This window comes from Salvelinus sp. IW2-2015, linkage group LG36, assembly GCF_002910315.2.
Source record: "Salvelinus sp. IW2-2015 linkage group LG36, ASM291031v2, whole genome shotgun sequence".
NCBI classification, from domain to species: Eukaryota; Metazoa; Chordata; class Actinopteri; order Salmoniformes; family Salmonidae; genus Salvelinus; species Salvelinus sp. IW2-2015.
In genome coordinates this window covers 8956374-8982926 of record NC_036875.1, presented here as the reverse complement: position 1 = coordinate 8982926, position 26553 = coordinate 8956374, and the positions used below count along the sequence as shown (strand labels likewise).

Sequence of the window (26553 nt, the reverse complement as noted above, 5' to 3'; positions counted from 1 at the left end):
CAGTGAATGTTCCTGAGTGGCCGAGTTACAGTTTTGAATGAAATCTACTTGAAAATCTATGGCAAMACCTGAAAATGGTTGTCTTGCAATGATCAAAAAACAATTTGACAGAGCTTGAAGAATTTAGAAAATAATAATGGGCAAATGTTGCACAATCCAGGTGTGGAAAGCTCTTAGAGACTTACTCAGGAAGACTCACAGATGTAATCGCTGCKAAAGTTGCTTCTACAAAGTATCGACTCAGGGGTGAGKATACTTATGTAAGTGAGATACTGTATTTCATTTTCAATAAATTAGGAAACATTTCTAAAAACATGTTTTCACTTTGTCATTATGGGGTATTGTGTGTAGATGGATGAGAGAAATATATTTAATCAATTTAGAATTTAGGCTGTAACACAACAAAATGTGGAATAAGTCAATGGGTATCAATTCTTTCTTTTAGTTTTTGCAAAGAAAGTAGTGTGTAGTTCCAGTAGTTGACTAGACAGCTACATGGCAAAAAAAAAGTAATTAACAACTCAAACACTACCAAGCTTTGAATTTAGTTCAACTACCACAAAGCTACTGCAAAATGTAGTTAAATTACTAGTTGAACTACATGTCGTTCACTACTCCCCAACACTGCCCACAGCCGTTTTTTTAATGTGAGATTTGACAGTGGCCTTCTGRTATTTCTATGTTTCAAGTAAGCATTACTTCCTGTAGGGCTTCACTTCAACAAGGGGACATTCCTTCTATTCCTCTTCCTTTTCTCCAGTGTTGGAGCTGAAGGGTTAACCTCCTTAGAGTCACAGGGATATGGCCCCTCCCCAGTCTCACTGGTGAAACAGAAGCCCTGTGTTTTTAGACATTCCTTGTACTGCTCCCATCATGGTCGTCTGTCTGGCCCAGAGTATGGTGCAGAGGAGCTGCCGCTGGCTCCTGCCGTTCCCTACTGCCCTGGCTCTGGTCTACACCAGGGGTGCAGGAGGAACCCCTTCTCCCTCAGTTGCCCAACCGTCCACCTCCCAGGATAAGATTCGGACCGAGGATGACCTCCCCAGGATCAAAACCAGGGTGATGTTGTACAGATTGTATGTCCAAGGCTACTACAAGCGTCTACATGAGCTTCAGGTACAGGAAAAAGGGAAATGTGTGTTATCTAAGTGGGCTTTCTATGTTTTCTTTGGCACTCAAAGTGGCTTGCTGCAAATATTTACCACTCTCTATGTTTTGGGTACTGTAAGTTTCCAATATCTTGCTGTGTGTTTCTGATATTTACTAACAAATTGAAACATGAGATCCGTCAATCTCTTTTTCCATTTTCGAATTAAATATACCTTCCTGCAACCCGCCTCACCCAACGTGGTACGGATCTGCATTTTTTTTTTTAGACCTTATAACTGGAACCTCCGTCAGAAGCTAGCCATCAGAAGCTAGAAGCTAGCCAACAGAAGCTAGCCAACAGAAGCTAGCCATCAGAAGCTAGAAGCTAGCCAACAGAAGCTAGCCAACAGAAGCTAGAAGCTAGCCATCAGAAGCTAGAAGCTAGCCAACAGAGGCTAGCCATCAGAAGCTAGAAGGTAGCCATCAGAAGCTAGAAGCTAGCCAACAGAAGCTAGCCATCAGAAGCTAGAAGCTAGCCATCAGAAGCTAGAAGCTAGGTAGCCATCAGAAGGTAGAAGCTAGCCATCAAGAAGCTAAGCTTCTGCTTAGCAAAGCTAGCCTTCAGAAGCAAAGCTAGCCTTCAGAAGCAAAGCTTCAGAAGGTGGTCTTCAGAAGGTAGCCTTCAGAAGCTAGAAGGTAGCCTTCAGAAGCGAAGCTAGCCATCAGAAGCTAGAATGTAGCCATCAGAAGGTAGCCTTCAGAAGCTAGAAGCTAGCCATCTGAAGCTAGCCATCTGAAGCTAGCCATCAGAAGCTAGCCATCAGAAGCTAGAAGGTAGCCTTCAGAAGCGAAGCTAGCCATCAGAAGCTAGAAGGTAGCCTTCAGAAGGTAGCCATCAGAAGGTAGAAGCTAGCCATCAAGAAGGTAGTCTTCAGAAGGTAGCCTTCAGAAGGTAGAAGCTAGCTTGATGATGGTAGCCTTCAGGTAGCCTTCAGAAGGAAAGGTAGCCTTCAGAAGCAAAGGTAGCCTTCAGAAGCAAGGCTAGCCACCAGAAGCATAAGCTTCAGAAGGTGGGTCTTCAGAGCTAGAAGGGTAGCCTTCAGAAGGTCAGAAGCTAGCAAATCAGAAGCTAGCCTTCAGAAGCTAGAAGGTAGCCTTCAGAAGCAAAGCTAGCCATCAGAAGGTAGCCTCAGAAGGTAGCATCAGAAGGTAGCCATCAGAAGCGAAGCTAGCCATCAGAAGCGAAGCTATCCTTCAGAAGCGAAGCTAGCCTTCAGAAGCAAGCTAGTCTTCAGAAGCTAGCCAGCTAATTAGCTACTAGCTATTAATCATTGTTAGCCACTGCTAGCAGTTTTTACCTTAATAATATCTGCGAGTCTGCGCAGCGAGATATCAGCCCAGAGCATATTGGACTGCCCCCCCCACTACACTCACCGGACTCCTGCCACAAGCTCTGGACCATTTCACCGGATCATCGCAGCTGCTAGCGAGTGCTTATCATGGCTAGCGAGTGGCTATCATCAAGCTAGAAGGTAGCCTTCAGAAGCTAGCCATCAGAAGGTAGCCTTCAGAAGCTAGAAGCTAGCCATCAGAAGCTAGCCTTCAGAAGCTAGCCATCAGAAGCTAGAAGGTAGCCTTCAGAAGAGAAGCTAGCCATTAGAAGCTAGAAGCTAGCCATCAGAAGCTAGAAGCTAGCCATCAAGAAGCTAGCCTTCAAGAAGCTAAACTTGCTAGCCAGCTTGCTAGCCTTCAGAAGCAAGGTGCCTCAGAAGCAAGGTAGCCTTCAGAAGCAAAGGTAGCCTTCAGAAGCAAGGTAGCCTTCAGAAGCAAGGTAGCCTTCAGAAGCTAAGGCTAGCCACCAGAAGCTAGCCGCTAGCCTTCAGAAGCTAAGCTTCTGCTAGCCGGCTTCTGCTAGCCTTCAGAAGCAAAGCTAGCCTTCAGAAGCAAAGCTTCAGAAGGTGGTCTTCAGAAGGTGGTCTTCAGAAGCTAGAAGGTAGCCTTCAGAAGCAAAGGTAGCCTTCAGAAGCAAGGTACCTTCAGAAGCAAGGCTAGCACCAGAAGCTAGCCGCTAGCCTTCAAGAGCTAAGCTTCTGTAGCCAGCTTCTGCTAGCCTTCAGAAGCAAAGCTAGCCTTCAGAAGCCAAAGCTTAGAAGGTGGTCTTCAGAAGGTGGTCTTCAGAAGCTAGAAGGTAGCCTTCAGAAGCTAGAAGCTAGCCATCAAGAAGCTTAGCCTTCAAGAAGCTAAACTTCTGCTAGCCAGCTTCTGCTAGCCTTCAGAAGCAAAGGTAGCCTTCAGAAGCAAAGGTAGCCTTCAGAAGCAAGGCTAGCTACCAGAAGCTAGCCACTAGCCTTCAAGAAGCTAAGCTTCTGCTAGCCAGCTTCTGCTAGCCTTCAGAAGCAAAGCTAGCCTTCAGAAGCAAAGCTTCAGAAGGTGGTCTTCAGAAGGTGGTCTTCAGAAGCTAGAAGGTAGCCTTCAGAAGCGAAGCTAGCCATCAGAAGCTAGAAGGTAGCCTTCAGAAGGTAGCCTTCAGAAGATAGAAGCTAGCAATCAGAAGCTAGAAGGTAGCCTTAAGAAGCAAGCTGCCATCAGAAGTAGCCATCAGAAGGTAGCCTTCAGAAGCAAAGCTAGCCATCAGAAGGTAGCCTTCAGAAGGTAGCCATCAGAAGGTAAGCCTCAGAAGCGAAGCTAGCCATCAAAGCTAGCCTTCAGAAAGCGAAGCTAGTCGTTAGAAGCGAAGCTAGCCTTCAGAAGAAAAGCTAGCCTTCAGAAGCTAGCCAGCTAATTAGCTACTAGCTATTTAATCATTGTTAGCCACTGCTAGCAGTTTTTACCTTAATAATATCTGCGAGTCTGCGCAGCGAGATATCAGCCCAGAGCATATTGGACTGCTTCCCCCCCACTACATCACTGGACTCCTGCCGCAAGCTCTGGACCATTTCACCGGATCATCGCAGCTAGCTAGCGAGTGGCTATCATGGCTAACGCCCTTGTCCAGAAGTACCAGTTAGACTCGAGCTAAGCCCATTCCCCCTGCTAGCAAACGAAGTACACCAACTACAATAACTCTCTTGCCAATTGGCCCATCTGTAAATAGCCCATCTAACCAACTACCTACCTCATCCCCATATCTGTTTTTTTCTGCTCTTTTGCACACCAGTATTTATGCCAGTATTTACTTTGCCACTATGTCATGTAATAAACATTACCTCCTTACTTAATTTGCACACACTGTATACAGATTTTCTATHGTGTTATTGACRSTACTTTGTTTATTCCATGTGTAACTCTGTTGTTTTTGTTACACTGCTTTGCTTTATCTTGGCCAGGTCGCAGTTGTAAATGAGAACTTGTTCTCAACTGTCCTACCTGGTTAAATAAAGGTATATAATATATATATATTTGTTGCCGTAGTAACCCGCGGATGAGTGCAATTTAAGGAAAACAGGCAGTCTCAGCTGACATGCAGTGTTGTTTACCTTCTCTAAGAGCTGTCTTGCACTGGAAATACAATCCCCATTGACACAGCAGGGATTACAAAAGTACAGCGGTTTACATTTGTTGTACCAGAATGCATGTTGAAAGATGTGTTGACCCCATTTCCTAATATCAATCCAGCTTTTCAGTTACATAACAATGTGGAAAAGACTGAATAGTAGATGTGTGTACAACAAAGTAGGCCTATACTATATGTAACCCAGCTAGTCTTTCTCTCTCTCTCACTCTCTCATCAATCCAGCTTTTCAGTTACATAACAATGTGGAAAAGACTGAATAGTAGATGTGTGTACAACAAAGTAGGCCTATACTATATGTAACCCAGCTAGTCTTTCTCTCTCTCTCACTCTCTCACTCTCTCTCACTCTGTGTGCTAGGTGTATGAGAAGCAGCTGTACGGCCCCATGTACAAAATAGGCATAGGCAGCATTAACTCCGTTGCTCTCAACAGTGTGGAGCTACTGGAGGAGCTGCTTAGGAAGGACGAGAGGTTCCCCAGCCGAGGAGACATGTCCCTCTGGACAGAGTACCGGGACCTGAGGGGCATTGGTTACGGCCCCTTCACTGAGTAAGGGGACAGGGATGCCCTTTTGGTGGGAAGTGATGAGATCACTTAAGAGAGGGATATAGCAGTGGCAAGGGGAAAGCAGTCACGTTAGAATATACTGTACATATATAATATGTCTTATGATCACACTCAGTGACGCGGTGAGGTCGGTGGCTGGGTAAGCACGGGCTCTTATCAAAGCCAGATTTACTAACAAACCTTGATGAAGCTCCAACAACCAGAGCACCCACCTGTAGCACGCGCTCCAGCAGGTATATCTCTCTGCTCACCCCAAAACCAATTCCTCCTTTGGCCGCCTCTCCTTCCAGTTCTCTGCTGCCAATGACTGGAACGAACTACAAAAAAATCTGAAACTGGAAACACTTATCTCCCTCACTAGCTTTAAGCACCAGCTGTCAGAGCAGCTCACAGATTACTGCACCTGTACATAGCCCATCTAAAATTTAGCCCAAACAACTACCTCTTCCCATACTGTATTTATTTATTTGGCCCCTTTGCACCCCATTATTTCTATTTCTACTTTGCACATTCTTCTACTGCAAATCTACCATTCCAGTGTTTTACTTGCTATATTGTATTTACTTCGCCACCATGGCCTTTTTTTGACTTTACCTCCCTTATCTCACCTDATTTGCTCACATTGTATATAGACTTATTTTTCTACTGTATTATTGACTGTATGTTTGTTTTACTCCATGTGTAAATCTGTGTTGTTGTAAAGCTTTGCTTTATCTTGGCCAGGTCGCAATTGTAAATGAGAACTTGTTCTCAACTTGCCTACCTGGTTAAATAAAGGTGAACAAAAAATATATAAAAAAACATCTCCTTGATATAGGACAGACACTTAAAAACCTTATTCCTTATGATTTATTTTTTGACTGTCTGTTTTGCCATTTATGAACTTGTTATTCAATGCGTTTCCATTGGTTACTTGTGAAGGCCAATTAAAAAAAAATACTTAACGGTGTCCGAAAATTCTAAATCAAATGGCTAAATGATCCATTCGAACATCTTAACAATTTCATAGGTTAGCTTAGTAAAAGTGTTATTTGGTAATGACGTTTCAGACTAGTGGACARTCCAGTACTCACTGTTTMCCTGCCCGACAGCTAGCAGTGAGGGAGACGGTGGTTTCCAGTTATTGTTTGAGGTGCAATAGTGTACATTTGTCAGGTTGTTTTTTTCTGCCTAGAAGACCCGCTAAACACCAGTCTCAACGTCAACAGTGAAGAGGCGACTCCGGGATGCTGGCCTTCTAGGCAGAGTTGCAAAGAAAAAGCCATATCTCAGACTGGACAATAATAATTTTTTAAAAAAAGGATTAAGATGGGCCAAAGAACACAGACACTGGACAGAGGAACTCTGCCTAGAAGGCCAGCATCCCAGAGTCGCCTCTTCACTGTTTACTTTGAGCCGGATGTTTTGCGGGTACTATTTAATGAAGCTGCCAGTTGATTACTTGTGAGGCATTTGTTTCTCAAACTAGACACTAATGCACTTGTCCTCTTGCTCAGTTGTGCACTGGGACCTCCCACTCCTCTTTCTATTCTGGTTAGAGKCKGTTTGCGCTGGGTCTGTGAAGGAAGTAGTACACAGCGTTGTACGAGYTCTTCAGTTTCTTGCCAATTTCTTGCATGGAATAGCCTTCATTTCTCAGAACAAGAATAGACTTGACGAGTTTCAGAAGCAAGTCCTTTGTTTCTGGCCATTTTGAGCCTATAATCGAACCCACARATGCTGATGCTCCAGATACTCAACCAGTCTAAAGAAGGACAGTTTTATTGCTTCTTTAATCGGGACAACAGTTTTCAGCTGTGCTAACATAATTGCAAAGGGGTTTTCTAATGATCAATTAGCCTTTTAAAACTTGGATTAGCTAACACAACGTGCCATTGGAACACAGGAGTCATGGTTGCTGATAATAGGCCTCTACGACTATGTAGATATTCCATAACAAATCAGCCGTTTCTAGCTACAATAGTCATTTACAACATTAACAATGTCTACAGTGTATTTCTGATCAATTTTGTTATTTTAATGGACAAAAAATGTGCTTTTCTTTCAAAAACAAGGACATTTCTAAGTGACCCCAAACTTTTGAACGGTAGTGTATGTGTATTAAAGTAGTAAAAAGTTAATTATTTGGTCCCATATTCATAYCACYCAATYACTACATCAAGCTTGTGACTCTAGACATTTGTTGGYTTCATTTGCTGTTTGTTTTGGTTGTGTTTCAGATTATTTTACGCCCACTAGAAATMAATGAAATCATACCTTGAAGGCAGAACTCAGTGTGTCAGAGTGAGCAATGAGRTGTCGCCCACTCTTAGCTATGATGTGGGCGTGCCCCAAGYGTCAATACTGGGGCCCCTCCTGTTCAGCTTGTACATTAATGATCTGCCTTCTGTCTGTACTGGGTCTGAAGTTCAAATGTATGCAGATAATACAGTGATATGTGCATGCGAAGAGCAAACAACAAGCTGCACAAGAACTCACTACTGTAATGGTCCAGGTTACAAAGTGGCTCAGTGACTCGTGTTTGCATCTCAATGTGAAAGAAACAGTTTGCATGTTCTTCACCAAGAGGGCAACAGATGCTACTGAGCCAGAAGTCTATGTGTCAGGGGAGAAGCTCCAGGTGGTATCTGATTTTAAGTACCTTGGCATCATACTTGATTCCAACCTCTCTTTTAAAAAGCATGTGAAAAGGTAATTCAAATAACCAAATTCAACCTAGCTAATTTCCGATTTTATACGAAATAGTTTGACTACAGAGGTAGCAAAACTACTTCAAATCTATGATACTCCCCCACTTAACATACTGCTTGACTAGCTGGGCCCAAGCTTGCTGTACAACATTAAAACCTATTCAGTCTGTCRACAAACAGGCTCTCAAAGTGCTTGATAGGAAACCCCATAGCCATGATCACTGTTACATCCTCAGAAAGCATGAGCTCCTGAGTTGGGAAAATCTTGTGCAATACACCGATGCATGTCTTGTATTCAAGATCCTAAATGGCCTGGCTCCCCCTCCACTCAGTATTTTTGTTCAACAGAAAACCCAAACATATGGCAGCAGATCCACAAGGTCTGCCATGAGAGGTGACTGTATAGTTCCCTTAAGGAAAAGCACATTTAGTAAATCCGCTTTCTCTGTGAGAGCTTCCCATGTCTGGAATACACTGCCATCAGACACATAACTGCACCACATATCACACTTTCACAAAATGAATGAAGACATGGCTAAAGGTCAATCAGATTTGTGAACATAATCCCTAGCTGTGTATTGCCACTTTCCATGTTTTCTGTAGCTTGTGAGGTGTGGAAACACTTTTGTTGCTTTTATGAATTTTGTCTTGCTGCTTTTTGTTCTATGTTGCTCTCTGTATGCTACGTCTTGCTTGTCCTATGTTGCTCTGTCTGTATGCTCAATGATTGTCTATATTGTAATTGTTTTTAATAACCTGCCCAGGGACTGCGGTTGAAAAATTAGCCGGCTGGCTAAAAACCGGCACTTTTAGTGAAACGTTGATTAATGTGCACTGTCCCTGTAAAAAATTAAATAAACTCAAACTCAATGGTAAATCATGTATTGTGACATCTTGGGTCACTTTTATTGTAAATAAGAATATAATGTTTTCTAAACACTTTTACATTAATATGGATGCTACCATGATTACGGTATATCCCTGAATGACTCGGAAATAGTGAGTGAGAAAGTTACATAGGCATAAATATTGTATCCCCCCAAAAATGCTAACCTCCCCTGTTATTTTAATGGTGAGAGGTTAGCATGTCTTGTGTATCTATAARTTTCTCAGTGCGTCTGTAACAACTTGGAGAAAGAGCGCAACACATACACTGACAACAGCTACATCTGTTCAACTCTCCTGTGCGGTTCCTAAGCCAGCCTTTCGGAAGCTTTACCTTCACACAGCCTGTCCACATGTGCTGTGTTGTCTGCACAGCCCTAAATCCAGCCGTTTGAAAACGCAACCTACCCAACCGCTCAGAGGCGTCTACATACTCCTAAAGCACACTGATGCCATTTTTTTGTGTCACAGCGCAATTATAAAACTGGGTGGGGGGGACAAAAATGCAATTTCAGAATGTGAGAGGATTTAACATGATTTTTGATTGACTACCTCGTCTCTGCACCCGACACAACTAATTATCGGTAAGGTCACCTCGGTGAATTTCAAATACTCTCAAAGAAGGGCACCTATTGGTAGATGGGTACATTTAAAATAAGAAAAAAAAGCAGACATTGATTATCACTTTGAGCATGGTGAAGTTATTCATTACACTTTGGATGGTGTATCAATACACCAAGTCACTACAAAGATACAGGCGTCATTCCGAACTCAGTTGCCGGAGAGGAAGGAAACCGCAATGAAGCCAATGGTGACTTTAAAACAATTAGTTTTAATGGCTGTGACAGGAGAAAATTGAGGATGGATCAACAACATTGTATTAACTCCACAATACTAACTTAAATGACAGAGTGAAAAGAAGGAAGCCTGTACAGAATAAGAATATTCCAAAACATGCATCCTGTTTGCAATAAGGCACTAAAGTAAAACTGCCCAAAATAAACTTTTTAGTACAAAGCGTTATGTTTGGGGCAAYTCTAACACAACACATTACTGAGTACCACTCTTCATATTTTCAAGCATGGTGTTATTCATCATGTTATGAGTATGCTTGTCATCGGCAAGGAGTTCTTTTTACGAAAACAAGAAATGGAATAGAGCTAAGCACAGGCAAAATCCTAGAGGAAAACCGTGTTCTGTCTGCTTTCCAACACACCCTGGGAGACAAATTCACCTTTCAGCAGGCCAATAACCTAAAACACGAGGCCAAATATACACTGGAGTTCCTTACCAAAACGACATTGAATGTTCCTGAGTGGCTTAGTTATATTTTTTACTTCAATCGGCTTGAGAATCTATGATAAGACTTGAAAATGGCTGTCTAGCAATGGTCAACAACTAACTTGACAGKGCTTGAAGAATTTTAACATTGTACAATCCAGGTGTGCAAAACTCTTAGAGAATTATCCAGAAAGACTGGTGATTCTAACATGCATTGATTCAGGGGGATGAATACTTATGTAATGAAGATAAATAAGTATTTCATTTTCATCAATTCTAACATTTTGTAAAAAAATTTTCTTCCACTTTGACAAAGTATTTTGTGTTGATTGTTGACAAATGACGATTGAATCCATTTTAATCCCACACTGTAACACAACAAAATGTGGAATAAGTCAAGYGATGTGAATACTTTCTGAAGGCACTGTATGTATATCACAGGGTAAGCACTGTCTACCCAGCCTACCTTGACTACACATCACTGCAGTGATGCCATTGATACACTAGTGCTCTGTCATGAAAGAAAATGCTACAGATCCAGTGATTTAAAAAAAAGGCTGTCATTACACATTTCCATAGACCATGCGTGTGTGCAAGGCAGGAAACTTGAACTATAGACTAACACAGCACAGTTTGCACTGGGAGTGTCCTTTTTTAGAACCATCAAACTGTATGAGATTACATATATTTTACTTAGTATCCATCTAGCTTTGTGACATTTCCTTTGCATATCAACACAGATGCTTCAAATCGAGAAGCAGTGTAGTCGTTCTGATTATTTCCTTAGTTTTGTGTTCCGTGAACTCCACGTGCTGCAAGACCAGCACAACACCCTGCGTGGATTTGTAGGTCAAGGTCCAGTCACGTTAATCAAAKCGGATGCTCAAAAACAGTAAATCCATTTAAATGAGCCGGTTACGTAACAGTAGTAATACACTATTGTTACATACTGTATGCAATTTACACAGAAGCTGAAATTAAAGCTTTATCCCGTCTTATCCTGCTTGAATTCAATATGAAGTTACCTAAATTCCAACATGTACCAATTAATGAATGTCTCATCAATGTTATTGTTGTGAATGTGTCATGCATGTTTCCTGATACAGTATATGTTTCCTGACAGGGAAGGGGTGAAGTGGTACAATCTGAGGACTGTGCTGAACAAGCGCATGATGCACCCTAAAGACTCGGTGCAGTACGGAGACGTGGTCAACGAGGTGGTCAGCGACCTGATCAAGAGGATCTACCATCTACGTCGAACCAGCCCGACGGGAGACCTGGTGAACAACCTGTCCAATGAGCTCTACCGATTCTCTCTGGAGGGTACGTGGGAAATTCTGCCTGTGGGTCGGGACYGCGATTCTTTCACCCTTCACTATATCTACAGTTCATTTTAAGTTCAATGATTTGATTAAGTTGGGTCAAGTTGCATGTTTAACTGGGTCTTTTTAAAGCATCCAGGTATAATGCTAATATAATTCTAACTTGTTATAAGCATTAATAGGCTTTGAAATGTCTTAGAACAAGGCTTCTAATGTCATGTGGGCTATCTCGATGCATAACATTTTCAACTGTCTCAAACTGGCTGTTATTTAGTCCGGCTCATTATGAGATGATTATACGACATTATAACGGGGTCATACATGCTAGTCTTGCTATGCATTACAGCTGCATCCTAATGCCTCATACCTGGATGCTGTAAAGCTGTGGTCACCAACCTTTTCTGAGTCAAGATCACTTTCTGAGTCAAAATGCAWGCCTAGATCTACAGCTCAGATTTGGTTTTAAACATTACTTAAATAGTAACGCAAGCTTATCGAAACACTGCTGTACTCCTTCATTGCAGCTGCTGTGCTGGTTGTAGCGGGAGTGGAAGTAGGGAGAACGCACATTCTATGGTTTTTAAGTGTTAACAAAAGTGTCGACAGTGCTGAATAACAACTTTAAATATGAACTTACTCATAAAAACAGCAGCTCTTTGCTGTTTTCGTTGAGTCTCTCCAGTCATGGTTTAAGGTGTTTTGTAATAATATGGAAGATTATGCTTTACGTAGTGTCTGGCATCTTAGTATGTCAGATGAACCGACAATGCTTGTCACTACCTCCGAAGTAGGCAGAGGCTAGGAGGAAGTGAGATGCATTGGGTGGGATCCTTTTTTTAAAAAGAAACTCACAATCATCAGCTGTATACGGGAGCTTTCTGATTTACAATGTAGCATAGTCAATATGTTATTCATTAARGACCCTGGACTTTGAGTCAGAGGGGATAGTCATTTTGAGACACCAAAACTGCTCAGACTTAAACAGTGATTCTTCAGCTACCTTATTTTCATCATCTTCAAGAGGTAATTTTTACTGTCCCTAATGCACGTCATATAGCAAAAGGAGCATTCCAATACTTTGAAATTCTATTGTATCTCATTTTGTCCAATATTGATAACCTATTATATAGAGCTTTTGTAGTCTGGAATCAGCAGAATATATAATTTTCCTTTGACAGGGAAAATTAATCTGAATCCATTTGTAAAACAGTACTCAAACGTTCAATTACAAAAATGGTCTTAAAGCTTCCTAAATGTAGGTACAACTACACATCTGCATTGAGAAACTGCCAGGGTATAAAGGTAATACAACTTGAAGGGTATGGCACCGTTAACTTCACGTTGATCCATTCTTTGAAGACTCTAACAGACATGACTGTTAACATGCGCACCTGAGCTCGGTATGTTTTATAACACTCGAGTCCTGTCACGTGGCTGAGGAGACTTTCCTTGAGTAATTTACACATCACAAACATCACTTCAGAGTTGTTTGGTTGCTTGATGAATCTCGAGCGGCTGGATTTATTTGTTAATAAAGTCACCACCATTGTAGACTTTACATTTAAGGGACTGGGTAAATTTAGTTTCTTACTTGGATAAAAACATGATTACAAAGAACAGTTAATTTGGTCTGCACAGCTTGGAAACACTAATCCTGCATAATAACCCACTTGTACACATTGAAGTGTCTGCATTCATCCTCCTCACTTCGCTGAAGAAAGTAGATTCGGACTTTGACCTAGTGAGTTGGAGACAAGTGTGAATCTGACAAACATATTTGGTGTTGTCCCCAAGGGCTGATTCACATGAACTTTGCTCCTGCTTTACTCTCACCAACATCATCGGCAGTGACAGTGCCGAAAACCAGGCTTCGCCCTACAGCTTACCACGACATCCCATCCCTGCAGGAGTTTGTGGACATGACTGACCTGKACACTAGTGCAGTTGYGGGATCTGACGCCAATGAACGTGGACCTCATCATGCAGCCAGCACTGGGCATTATGTTCCACGACCTGACCAGGCTAGAGAGCAAGATTCTGATCTCCTATAAAATCTTCACTCTGGATGAGGTGAGCAGAGACCTGCACTCCCTCAGGCTCCTATATGTGGACGTACAAAAAGAGTTTGGTGTCATGGAGAGTTGTTTAGAACCTCTGACCAGCCTGATGTGGAGTTCTGCTGGCCTCGCCTGCACTGCAGCTGTGATTGGAGAACTGGGCCAGAGACAAATCTAATTGTCCCACTGGGTCAAAATGTTTTCAACAGGTAGTAAAAGCTGTGTTTACTCTCTCTCCATGCTGCTGAGCAAATGATAGTGATGACTTTGCTGTTAATCTGTCCCTTTGCATCATATGTACAGTATCAGCAGTGATGGTGTCTGTGCTCCATAAGTCTATGGCTTCACCATTCATGTGCAGACAAAAGTTTATCTTAAACTTTAAATTTCTGTTCTTCAGGAATCTCTTCCATCCTGTTTGAGACGCGGATCGGCTGCCTGGAGGAAGAGATCCCGGTGGAGACGCAGCACTTCATCGATTCCATCGCTCAGATGTTCTCCTACAGCTTGCCGGTGGCCATGCTGCCCAAGTGGAGCCGCAACATCCTGCCATTCTATGGGCGCTACATCGCTGGCTGGGAGGGCATCTTCAAATTCTGTGAGWTCTTCAGCATAAGACATTCTGTGCACTTCTGCACATCTCAAGGATTTAAGAGCATTGGATTGGAGTGTGCATTGTTGATATTGGAATTCATTTGATTACCTATTAGTACAGATAGATAACGATTTTCTTTTTCAGCTGTGAAGTTTATTGAGATGAAGATGGAGGCAATTCAGAAGCGAGTGGACACAAACCAGGAAGTTGAGGGAGAATACTTAACGTACCTCCTCTCCAATACAAAGATGACCAATAAGGAGGTGTACGGCAGCATCGCTGAGCTGTTATTGGCTGGAGTCGATACGGTAAGTAAATCTGTGGAGGTTAAACTACCGTCTCAGTTTATGCGGTGTGTGAGTTTCAAATTAGGTGAAGCAACCCGGGGGGGAAAAAATCCTTTATAATAAAGTAGCCTATTGCATGTACACTACCAGTCAAAAGTTTGGACACACGGGGGGTGCTGTTGTAAGCCAAGGATGTAGAACGCATTTCCCTAGTTAGTGACCAAATTTATATATTTAACCTRGCAAAATTGTATGCATTTCTGTTTGGTCAGGCGTCTGAAGAGACCTCTAAACAACTCAGATCAAGTCTGAGAAATGTTGTAATGTCGTCTACCCAGCCAAAAACGGAGTCTGAAAGAGCAGGCCGCAGCAAGCCCGCGCCCTCCTGATTCAGCCGTGGAGCTAAATCAGGAGAGGGAACACTGACCCACAGGAACACTGACTGTAGAGCTGCTACAATCRGTGATGGGCACCCRCAAAACCGATATTTTTGGTAGAGAGAGAGTAAATTTTACCSATCTCAGGTCAGAGATATCAATGGTCGAAGACGAGCTTAAAAAATCTATAGAGAGTATACAGAATAAGCTCGACACACACGTAGCAGCCTTATCGGAGCTTGGTGCTACAGACCACAGCACTCGCATTATTGAGCTAGAGGCTAACGTTYGCTCATTAATAACTAGGGTGATATACCTCGACAATAGATGCGAAGATATGGAATGTAGAATGCGGAGGAACAACATTGATCTTCTGGGAATACCGGAGGGAGTGGAGGGCCCAAGACCGACAGAGTTCATGGCCCAGCTGCTTCAGAAGCTGCTCYGCCTGCACGGTTGTGTCTAAMAAGGGGGCTAGCTTCGGAGCTATGAAGCGCCAGCTACGCGCCTGCCCAGGCGTGAAGTTCAGGATCATCTACCCTGCGGTTCTGAGACTGACTTTACTGGATGGCTCCACGCACAGATTCGAGGACACGGCTCTAGGGGCTGATTTCATCAACAAGAACGAGAAAGCGGCTGTTGTACCGCATGGTGTGGAACAAATGGTTGGTTAGCTGGTCTTGTTAGCAGGCTAGTTAGCAAAGCTAACTTTGCTGGGTTCATTGACACTTGAATGTCTTTCTTTTCATTTCCAACACATGTTGGTGAGTATACAGTTGACTCCCCACTATAATGTGATACAATGCAGATATGCATATATACATATATTGTTTATTCCACTCACATATTGCTTTTTATTTGTATCATTAGTATTTTATTTTGATCTAACCCGCCACTAATGCCAATATCTATGGTTGACGCAGTTTTCATGGTTCAGTCGCAGTTTTACCACTTTTATTGCTCTTAAACCTAAAAAAAAAAAATCGCCTAAAATGACATACCCAAATCTAACTGGCTGTAGCGCAGGCCCTGAAGCAAGGATATGCATATTCTTGGTACCATTTGAAAGGAAACACTTTGAAGTTTATGGAAATGTGAAAGGAATGTAGTAGAATATAACACAATAGATCTGGTAAAAGATAATACAAAGAACAAAACAACCGTTCATTTGTATCTTTTTTTGTACCATCATCTTTAAATCCCTGGATGCGGAGAAAGCATTTGACCGGGTGGAATGGAAATACCTTTTTTACACTAAATAAATTTGGCTTTGGCTCCAAATTCATTACTTGGATAAGACTTCTGTACTCATCTCCTCAAGCCTCTGTCAGGACTAATAACACTTAATCAGATTGCTTCCTTTTGCTACGATCGACACGCCAGGGTTGCCCTTTAAGTCCCTTACTGTTTGCCCTCGACATAGAACCCCTTGCAATAGCACTTCTCTCCAACCCCCTCATCAAAGGTATAGTCAGATACTGACACGAACACAAACTGGCTTTATATGCAGATTTATTATTATACACATCTGAGCTTTCTTTTTCTGTTCCTGCTGCCCTTGCCACTTTCACATCCTTCGGTCACTTGAATCTCAGTAAAAGCGAATTGATGGCGCTTAATGTGGACGCAAAAACATTCTTGCCATTTTAAATTGCTCACTGTAGTTTTATTTATCTCGGGGTGCACATCACAATCAGATTTGAAAACCTTTTTCAGGCCAACTTTGCTCCTCTTTTAACCCGTACTAAGGAAAATTTGGAACGCTGGTTTTTGCTACACCTCTCCTTAGTCGCAATAATTAATTATATTAAAATGAATACTCTCCCTAAATTCTTATCTCTATCAGTGCCTACCGATTTTTATTCCCAATATGTTTTTCAAAAAGATTGACGGCCTAATTCCACCTTTTTATATGGGACAAAAAGCCCCCTAGGATATGAAAACAGCTTTTGTAGAGGCCCAGACCAGACGGCGGTCTAGCGCTACCGGATTTAAGATTCTATTATTGGGCCGCTAACCTTAGGATCATTCAGTACTGGTTGCAGAGCAGGGAGARATTCCTACCCCCAATTTGAATAGAGATGGAGGACGCCTCATCTATACCGGCATCATTGTCTGCCCTCGCTCACTCCTCCGTTACAGGCCCTTACTCCTCCTTCACCAAAAATGTGTCAAAATAACATTGAAGATCTGGAGTCAATTTAGACACCACTTTGGGTTTCAGACAACCTCTTCTTTCGCTTCGGTAGCCTCAAACCAAGCTTTTCCCCCATCTATGGTTGCTGGTGCTTTCTCAACATGGTCTAGTCTTGGTATTAAAATATTTAGAGATCTCTATATTAACAATACATTAAGTACGTTTGAACAATTATTAGCTAAATTTGGGCTCCCCAGACATAATTTATTTAGGTTCTTACAAGTCAAGAGTTACGTCCACAGCATAGATCCAGGATTCCCCAACCTTCCTGGTGAAACACAGTTTGACACATTTCTTATCCCACTTCCTACTCTAAAAGGCAACTTGTKAATAATCTATAGTCAAATTTGCTCACTACAAACCACCTCATCAAACAATATTAAATCCTCATGGGAGGAGGAACTGGGTGAGGAAATATCTGATGAGCTATGGGAAGGGGKKCTCAAAAGGSTACATACCTCTTCTATTTGRGCTCYGCACGGTCTCATTCAATGCAAACTCATTAATAGGGCTCACTGGACCAAAGCGAGATTATCCAAAATGTACAACGGATGTGAACCCTAATTGTGTATGATGTAACCAGTCTCCTGCTAATCACGTACACATAATTTGATGTTGCCCATCTCTTGGTGGTTTCTGGGAAGACCTCTTTAACGCACTCTCAGAATTAAGCGGCACACAGATCGAACCAGACCCTTTTATTGCATTATTTGGGTTTTCCTTTCCCACAATACAACTGGCCAAAATGAATAAGGATGTAATTTCCTTTGTCACTTTGTTAGCGAGACGATTAATTTGACTTAGATGGAAATCGTCTGCACCCCCTTCTCATGCTCTTTGGATTAAATCCATTTTGAATTGCATAAAGTTGGAAAAAATTAAACACACCCTCAATGGGTCTATAGACAAATTCTATGCAATGTGGGCTCCCTTCTTTTCTTATGTTAAACGACTACATTTCRCTGCAGTTCCAGAGTGATGTATATTTATATATCGGTGACGTAAGAGGCCTGGTATGTGTATACATGGAATCTCGGATGATAAGGAGGACTGTATTATCTGTGCTAGTTGACTTGTAACAACTATCAAAATATATATTTTTTGTCTTTGTTTTATTTGTTATTTCTGTCTGTCTCTTTGTTTTGCTGTATTGTTGTCCTTGATGTGTTGTTTTATATTACTACCAAATAACTTACAAGTTTAATTATTTTGTAAATATGGTGTTTGAAAATCCAATAAACACAGTAAAAAAAAAATTATTGACACCTACTCATTCAAGGATTTTTCTTTATTTTACTATTTTCTTAAATATATTTTACCCCTTTTTCTCCCTAATTTTGTGGTATCCAATTGGTAGTTACAGTCTTGTCTCGTCACTGTAACTGCTGCAACTCCTCCGAAACACAACCCAGCACAATGCCTGCTTCACCCGGAAGCCAGCCGCACCAATGTGTCGGAGGAAACACCGTACACCTGGCGACTGTCTCAGCGTGCACTGCGCCCGGCCCTTCACAGGAGTCGCTAGTGCGCGATGGGACAAAGATATCCCTGCCGGCCAAACCCTCCCCTAACCCGGACGACGCTGGGCCAATTATGCTTCGCCCATGGGTCTCCCGGTCGCGGCCGGCTGCGACACAGCCTGMACTCGAACCCAGAATCTCTAGTGGCACAGCTACTCGAGAGGCTAATATACTATTTTCTACATTGTAGAATAGTAGTGAAGACATCAAAACTATGAAATAACACACATGGAATCTTGTAATAACCAAAAAGGTGTTAAACAAATTATATTTTAGATTCTTCAAAGTAGCCATCCTTTGCCTTGATGACAGCTTTGCACACTCTTGGCATTCTCTCAACCAGCTTCACATGGAATGCTTTTCCAACAGTCTTGAAGGAGTTCCCACATATGCTGAGCACTTTTTGGTTGCTTTTCCTTCACCCTGCGGTCCAACTCATCTCAATTGGGTTGAGGTTGGGTGATTGTGGAGGCCAGGTCATCTGATGCAGCACTCATCACTCTCCTTCTTGGTCAAATATCCCTTACACAGCCTGGAGGTGTGTTGGGCCATTGTCCTGTTGAAAAACAAATGATAGTCCCACTAAGTGCAAACCAGATGTGATGGTGTATCGCTGCAGAATGTGGTGGTAGCCATGCTGGTTAAGTGTGCCTTGAATTCTAAGTAAATAATTGACATTGTCACCAGCAAAGCACCCCCACACCATCACACCTCCTCCTCCATGCTTCAKGGTGGGATCCACACATGCAGAGATCATCCGTTCACCTACTCTGCGTCTCACAAAGACACAGCGGTTGGAACCAAAAATCTCAWATTTGGACTTATCAGACCAAAAGACAGATTTCTACCCGTCCATTGCTCGTATTTCTTGGCCCAAGCAAGTCTCTTCTTATTATGGGTGTCCTTTAGTATTTTTTAGTATGACGGCCTACCAGGGAACGGTYGGTTAACTGCCTTGTTCAGGGGCAGAACGACAGATTTTTACCTTGTCAGCTCAGGGATTCATACCAGCAACCTTTCAGTTACTGGCCCAATGCTCTAACCACTAGGCTACCTGCCYCCCCAGTGGTTTCTTTGCAGAAATTCGACCATGAAGGCCTGATTCACACAGTCTCTGAACACTTGGTGTTGAGATGTGTCTGTTACTTGAACACMCTGTGAAGCATTTATTTTGGCTGCAATTTCTGAGGCTGGTAACTCTAATGAACTTATCCTCTGCAGCAGAGGTAACTCTTGATCTTCCTTTCCTGTGGCGGTCCTCATGAGAGCCATTTTCATCATAGCCCTTGATGATTTTTGTGACTGCACTRGAAGAAACTTTCAAAGTTCTTGACATTTTCCACATTGACTGACCTTCAAGTCTTAAAGTAATGATGGYCTGTCATTTCTCTTTGCATATTTGAGATGTTCTTGCCATAATATTGACTTGGTCTTTTACCACATAGGGCTATCTTCTGTATACCACCCCTACCTTGTCACAACACAACTGATTGGCTCAAATGCATAAAGAAGGAAATAAATTCCTTTTAACAAGGTACACCTGTTAATTGAAATGCATTCCAGGTGACTACCTCATGAAGCTGGTTGAGAGAATGCCAAGGGGTATGCAAAGCTGTCATCAAGGCAAAAGGTGGCTACTTTAAAGAATCTCAAACATATAATATATTTAGATTTGTTTAACACTTTTTTTGSTTACTACATGATTCTGTATGTGTTATTATTCTACAAAGTAAAAAAGAAACTCTGCAATGAGTAGGTGTGTCCAAACTTTTGACTAGTACTTTAGGTGTCATAACCAGCCATAAAAGAACTACAGTGGTAGTTCAAATTATTCTTTGTGTCAATAAAGGAGATCTCTTTAGGCTCCTTTTTGATAGGAGCATCTGCCCCCTTGTCTTTGTGTTCGGTCACTGGGAAACAGAACAGCTGTTCAATGCTGGAGTAGTTGGTCTCCAGAGGAGCGTCTTTCTTACAGTAGTTGTCATAACCAGCCATAAAATGCAATATATGGTCACAATAGGTCTAAATATATGTGTCATAACAGCTGACATAACTTGTCGTAACCGGTCATAATATGGTCATGTCAGCTGTTATGAAATATTATGACATGGTTTGGAGTGTGTCAAAACGTTGTGARGCTAGGTGTCAAGTAAAGTGTTACAGAATGCTGTTCATRGATTACAACTCAGCCTTCAACAACATAGTGCCCTCCATGATCATCACTAAGCTCAGGGCCCTGGGTCTAAACCCATGCCTGTGCTACTGGGTCCTGGACTTCCTGATGGGCTGACACCAAGTTGTGACGGTAGGCAACAACACCTCTGCCACGCTGATCCTCAACACGGGAGTCCTACAGGGGTGCATGCTCAGCCTCCTCCTGTACTCCCTGTTCACCCATGACTGCGTGGCCGCGCACGTCTCCGACTCAATCATCAAGTTTGCTGACGACACAAAAGTGGTAGTGATTGCCAACAATGACGAGACAGCCCACAGGGAGGAGGTGAGAGCCCTGGCAGAGTAGTGTCAGGAAAATAACCTCTCCCTCAATGTCAACAAAATAAAGGAGCTGATCGTGGACTACAGGAGACAGCAGAGAGAGCTCGCCCTCATGTCACAGGAAGGCCAAGAAGATCATCAAGGACCTCAGCCACCTGAACCACTGCCTGTTCACCCCGCTACCATCTAGAAGGTGGAGGCAGTTTAGGTCCATCAAAGCTTGTACCGAGAGACAGAAACTATATTTCAATCTCCAGGCCATCAGACTGGCTTCATTAACTGTTAATCTGATGGATTTTGGATGTCCTTGGTCTTATTTATTTGTTTGGGGGTCTATACATGAGGCCAACTTCACCATATTGTCCTGGAGGCATACTTACACACCCAGTCTCATTTCTTTGCGTGAATGATATCTCTCAAATTTACACACCCAGTCTCATTACTTTGGTGAATGTCATTGTCATTGCGTATATCAACACTATTTTTGGACACTATTCTCAAATTGTTTGCTATCCCTTTACCTTTCTTTCTGTGCCACTAAATATACCCTACTGGTAATGTTACTAGGGCCACGTTCAGTTGAAAAATGTTCTTGAATTAAGTTATTTGTTCTTCATAGTATATTTCTAAAACGTTGTGTCCTGCTGAACGCTCCCCCAGGTTGTTAGCTATAGCTAGCTAATGAGGTAACATCACTGAACAAGGTGTAGCCTAAACAAATGGTTGACGGCCCAGTCCAAAAGTAGCCTAGTTTTAGAACAGCCCACGATATGCTTTATGAATGTAAAATGTGGCCTGCCAATGCATGATAGAAAGAAAYAAACGTAGTGCCATTTTATGAGTCATGTCTTTTGAACGGTAGCCTAAGGGCTAGAATCAWGACGTTTTCTCTGAAGAAAAGATGGAGACTTGGATACAGAACCTGTATATGAAATTCAGTGGGAAAAGTGGAAGGATTGATCGAGACTACAAATTCAAAGACAGCCTACTTTTCTAAAGCCTACTGAAGTGGGAGAAAAACATAGCTAGACTATTGTTTTACTATTAAACTCAATGCTGCTATTGTCTTTAATATCGTAAAGCAGCTTGTGTTTTTTAACCAGGCAAAGGGTAGCTAACTAGAAGGCTGGTGGTGACTGTTTAGCTAAGGTGAAGCAAGAGGGTCACCTGCGTGATGTGTATAATCAGAGCCTGTCTGCCTACACTCGTTGCTTGCGCCCAGCAGCTCACCAGCTGATGAAGGCTGTGTTGCTACTCATCTGTGCTGCTAATATTAATTTAGTGAACTGAAAAATAATAGTWATTTTTTTCTGGCTCTATTTAGTCAGTTATAGTCTCGTCAATTGCCACTGAAAAATAGGTGTTTGACAAATATTTGAGTCACTATTTTTGTTGACAAAATTAACACCGATTCATGTCTGAGTAACTCAAACATTACAACAAAATCAATGGGCTATAAAAACCTAGCTAAAAATGTTACCTGACATGGGCTAGGTGATCTGGACATTTCTGACAATATAAAAGTTCTCTACGGTCTGTAATGACTGACATTACATTAGCAAAACTGCTTATGCACTGTCCAAATTCGACATGGCACCTTCTGCATTCTACTATTACAACTTTGAAGAGTAAGTTGAATGCCTGACTGAGGGAAGGGGTGGGACCACTGATTTMAAACAATGTTCTAACCAAAAGTTCACAAGTATGGCCCCAGTGTGTTGTACGATAAAGGCATGTATTCACTAACCACAGGAGGTTGGTGACAACTTATTTGGGGAGAACGGGCTCGTGTTAACGACTGGAGCGTAATAAGTGGAATGGTATCAAACACATGGTTTCCAGGTGTTTGATGCCATTCCATTTGCTTTACTCCGGCCATTATAATGAGCCGTTCTCCCGGCAGTAGCCTCCTGTGTCACTAACGCTGCTGTTGTCATATTTTAAGACATCCAATACCATGATGTGGGCGATGTACCTGCTGTCCAGGGACTCCAATGTGCAGAACACCCTTTATCAGGAGGTGTCCCGCTGTATACCAGGAGACAACATTCCATCTGCTCAAGATGTCACCTGCATGCCATACCTCAAGGCTGTCATCAAGGAAACACTAAGGTAAGAAATGTGAAAGTGGTCGTGTACGTCACTTTGGAAAGGATGGAGTTCTTGAAAGTTCCCTTATCTTGCTCTATAACACKATTTCTGATGTACTTCCTGTTCTCCAGAATGTACCCTGTTGTCCCCCTGAACTCACGCATCATGGCAGAGAAGGATGTCATCATTGGCGGACATTTTTTCCCCAAGAAGGTTAGTCTCTCTTTAGGGAAACAACCAACTTTCAAGTACATCTTCACTTTACTGTCCTAAAACTGACCCAACCATAAAAACAAAACAACATTTGAATGCATGTAAATCATGCCGTTGTTGGTATAGTGCTGTAACAATTATTTCCCTCTCTGCTGTTTTGTGTCTGTAGACTTCGTTTACAATGTGCCACTACGCCATCAGCCAAGATGAAAAGACATTCCCAGAACCATCGAAGTTCAAGCCTGAACGATGGTTGAGGGACGGCCGAGTCCGACCAAACCCCTTTGGCTCTATCCCATTTGGTTTTGGGGTTCGGGGCTGCGTAGGTCGTCGGATAGCTGAACTGGAGATGTACCTGGCTTTGTCACGGGTAAGAGCAGTTTACAGATACATTGCACTACACTATTTCAACCAACAATAGATTGTGTAGAGTGGATTTTGTAGTAGCACAGTTGACTTGGTAAAGGTTAAAGAGGAAACTTGTGTTCTAGGATCCAGTCGAAGTAAAAAATWAAATAATACAGAGCTTTCAGGGTACAGGTAGGGCTGTTGCTAACCATGTGTATGTGACAAATAAAACATTTGARTTGATTTGCGGTGACCGTATTACCGCCACACTGGCGGTCACGATTCATGAGGGCAGTCAAATTCCATGTGACCGTTTAGTCACGGTAATTAGGCTTCTCCAAGCTCTGATGCTGGTGATGGTCATTAGTAGCCTACCAAACTTGCTAACTGCCTGGTACTCAGCACTCTATTGTCCCTCTAATCACTTTGATATCAATGCWAATGTAATSGAAAATCTAATCAAACACTTCATATAGGCTATGCAATTGCGAGYGAAAACKGAGTGATGGCCTCTATTAAAGAGAGGAGGATCCCATCAGCTTTCTATAGGCTAGGCCTACTATATTTATTTCTCAACTTTCCTAATATTAAGCACATTGCTTATATTTACAAAAGGAGTATAGACTACCTGGCTGGCATGAAAATGAACCACGGGAAAAGCATCCTCCATTTGCTATTTAAGTGCATAGTTCACCTGTTTTGAGACAGGTGCATGATAATGGTCCATTCTAAATAAAAACAAATTTCACACATATATTATTTAATATATGTAAAGACAAGATTAAATAAAGAACAGTCTGATGGGTGACAATATTTGTCTGATGGGCGACTTTTTCGAATCATAMTCGCARACATGTAACCTAGCCCATAGACCTATATGTTTGGTAAGGTTTGTATSACAACTAAAGTGACCAAATAACTTCTTAAAATTAAGCACATTAATCCGCTTTACAAGGGGTGTAGAGCCTAACTGGCATACGTATGCAGCCCGTGAGTCAAGTTTGGGGAAGATCATTTTTACCATAAAAATGCACCTTTATAATAAAAGCATTAATAAAAGCATTATATGCATAATCGTATTTGCAGTCACTTTTGATAATGGTGTTTTCCCGCTAATGGAACATTCACGCTTATAGCCTACTGCCATGTGCACATTGCTGCTCTTATAATGTGAAGAAATAGCCTAATAGTTTATCAACATTTTAAGCTAAACATTCTGATCTGTTGCATCAGCCTCATTGTGTAAAAAAGATTTTGTTTTGTCAGCTCGATTTTCACCTTGTCAGCTCGGGGATTAGATCTAGCAACCTTTCGGTTACTGGCCCAACACTCTAACCACTAGGCTACCTGCCGCCACTATGGGGGATAGTTTGTTGCTGTTTGTTAGGCCTACTTTGTTAGGCCATCTTGTTGGCTGACGAAAAGTAAATGTGGACAGTTATTCCAATATATTCAATATGCACCTTGGAATAAGGACGGGCGCAGTTGCATCCCCGAAGTGTCTGTCTTCACTTGTAGCCTGTTAGAAAGACCCGATCACCTGATGGAGAGCCCGCATAACTCAGGGAGACGGGAACAATGGCACAGGTGATACAAAACATGCAAAGGCTAATAGCTGTCTCTTATACACATCTAGATGTGTATAAGAGACAGACCTAGGCTAGTGCTTTTGCTGTTTGTTAGGCCTACTTTGTTAGGCCATCTTGTTGGCTGACGAAAAGTAAATGTGGACAGTTATTCCAATATATTCAATATGCACCTCGGAATAAGGACGGGCGCAGTTGCATCCCCGAAGTGTCTGTCTTCACTTGTAGCCTGTTAGAAAGACCCGATCACCTGATGGAGAGCCCGCATAACTCAGGGAGACGGGAACAATGGCACAGGTGATACAAAACATGCAAAGGCTAATAGCATCAGTGGCTAAAAATTAATGTGGCTAAAAGGAAGAAAAAAATATTATTCTGAGTCTCAAGATTATATAGTCATTCTGAATTACGTATTGGCCTATATACATCATTATAGATGTTGGTTGATATTAAACTGATACAACTTTGAGTTGAACAATGAGAACATCTATCGAAAAAAGCWATTGAATGCAATAGTGTTTTAATATGAAGATTTCACAGACATACTTCCTCAAGAAAGACTGTGTAGTTAAAGGTTTGGACAGGGTATTGAAAATTGTGGAAAATACCCTCCTAAAAAGGAAACGCTGGCCAGGAGTCTTGCTCGATGCTTAGGTGGACGACTTAGGCCTATTCTCTCTTAGTGAATATATAAAGGCATCTTGATCTGTAAGGGCTACTTCAGTTACTACTAGACCTAGAACTCAGGGCGGTTGGTGGTTGTCAGGAAGCCGATAGGACAGGAATGTTTTTTGAACCTGAATACTCCCGAAGAGACCCTGACAATGACTGAAAATGATATTTTCTCTCCCCCAGATAATCAAGCTATTTGAAATCAGACCGGACCCCAGCATAGGAGAGGTGAAAGCTCTCAATCGCTCCGTCTTAGTAGCAGACAGGCAAGTCAATCTGCACTTCCTGGAGAGGACAGACAAAGCTGCCCTTTGATTTGTTAAAGACAGGTGATGGCCATTTGTCACCAAGCAGCCTACAATATCTATCGCTGAATGTAAATAAYCACACACTACAGTTCAAAAGTTTAGGTTCACTTAGAAATGTCCTTGTTTTAGAATGATAAGCACATTTTTTTGTCCATTTAATATAACATCAAATTGAGCAGAAATACACTGTAGACATTGATAAAGTTGTAAATGGCTATTGTAGCTGGAAACGGCTGATTTAATWWTTMTTTTGTTTAAATGGAATATCTACATACACGTACAGAGGCCCATTATCAGCAACCATCACTCCTGTGTTCCAATGGCACGTTGTGTTAGCTAATCCAAGTTTATCATTTTGAAAGGCAAATTGATCATTAGAAAACCCTTTTGTAATTATGTTAGCACAGCTGAAAACTGTTGTTCTGATTTAAAGAAGCAATAAAACTGGCCTTTAGACTA

General features: G+C 42.0%; 1 protein-coding gene across 2 annotated transcripts; it reads left to right on the top strand.

Annotated features, from left to right (window-relative positions):
- Positions 1–811: 811 nt before the first annotated feature.
- LOC111959818 (sterol 26-hydroxylase, mitochondrial) lies at positions 812–26553 on the top strand. Of its 2 annotated transcripts, none has more exons than XM_023981618.2 (9): positions 812–1116; positions 4961–5151; positions 11149–11348; positions 13805–14002; positions 14144–14307; positions 22822–22988; positions 23099–23180; positions 23350–23550; positions 25970–26553. In XM_023981618.2, exons 1-9 carry the CDS (start codon positions 874–876, stop codon positions 26099–26101), a joined length of 1578 nt encoding a protein of 525 aa, XP_023837386.1. In that variant the 5' UTR covers positions 812–873; the 3' UTR covers positions 26102–26553. The 2 variants fall into 2 exon arrangements, with proteins under 2 accessions (XP_023837386.1, XP_023837387.1); XM_023981619.2 differs by having other exon boundaries at positions 1028–1116; positions 5035–5151.

Bases quoted from the DNA above. Each gene is read 5' to 3' on its own strand.
- LOC111959818 (XM_023981618.2), top strand. From the start codon at position 874: ATGGTCGTCTGTCTGGCCCAGAGTATGGTGCAGAGGAGCTGCCGCTGG. The intron at 11,349-13,804 runs GTACGTGGGAAA...TCTGTTCTTCAG, and splicing joins CTACCGATTCTCTCTGGAGG to GAATCTCTTCCATCCTGTTT. The intron at 22,989-23,098 runs GTAAGAAATGTG...CCTGTTCTCCAG, and splicing joins GTCATCAAGGAAACACTAAG to AATGTACCCTGTTGTCCCCC.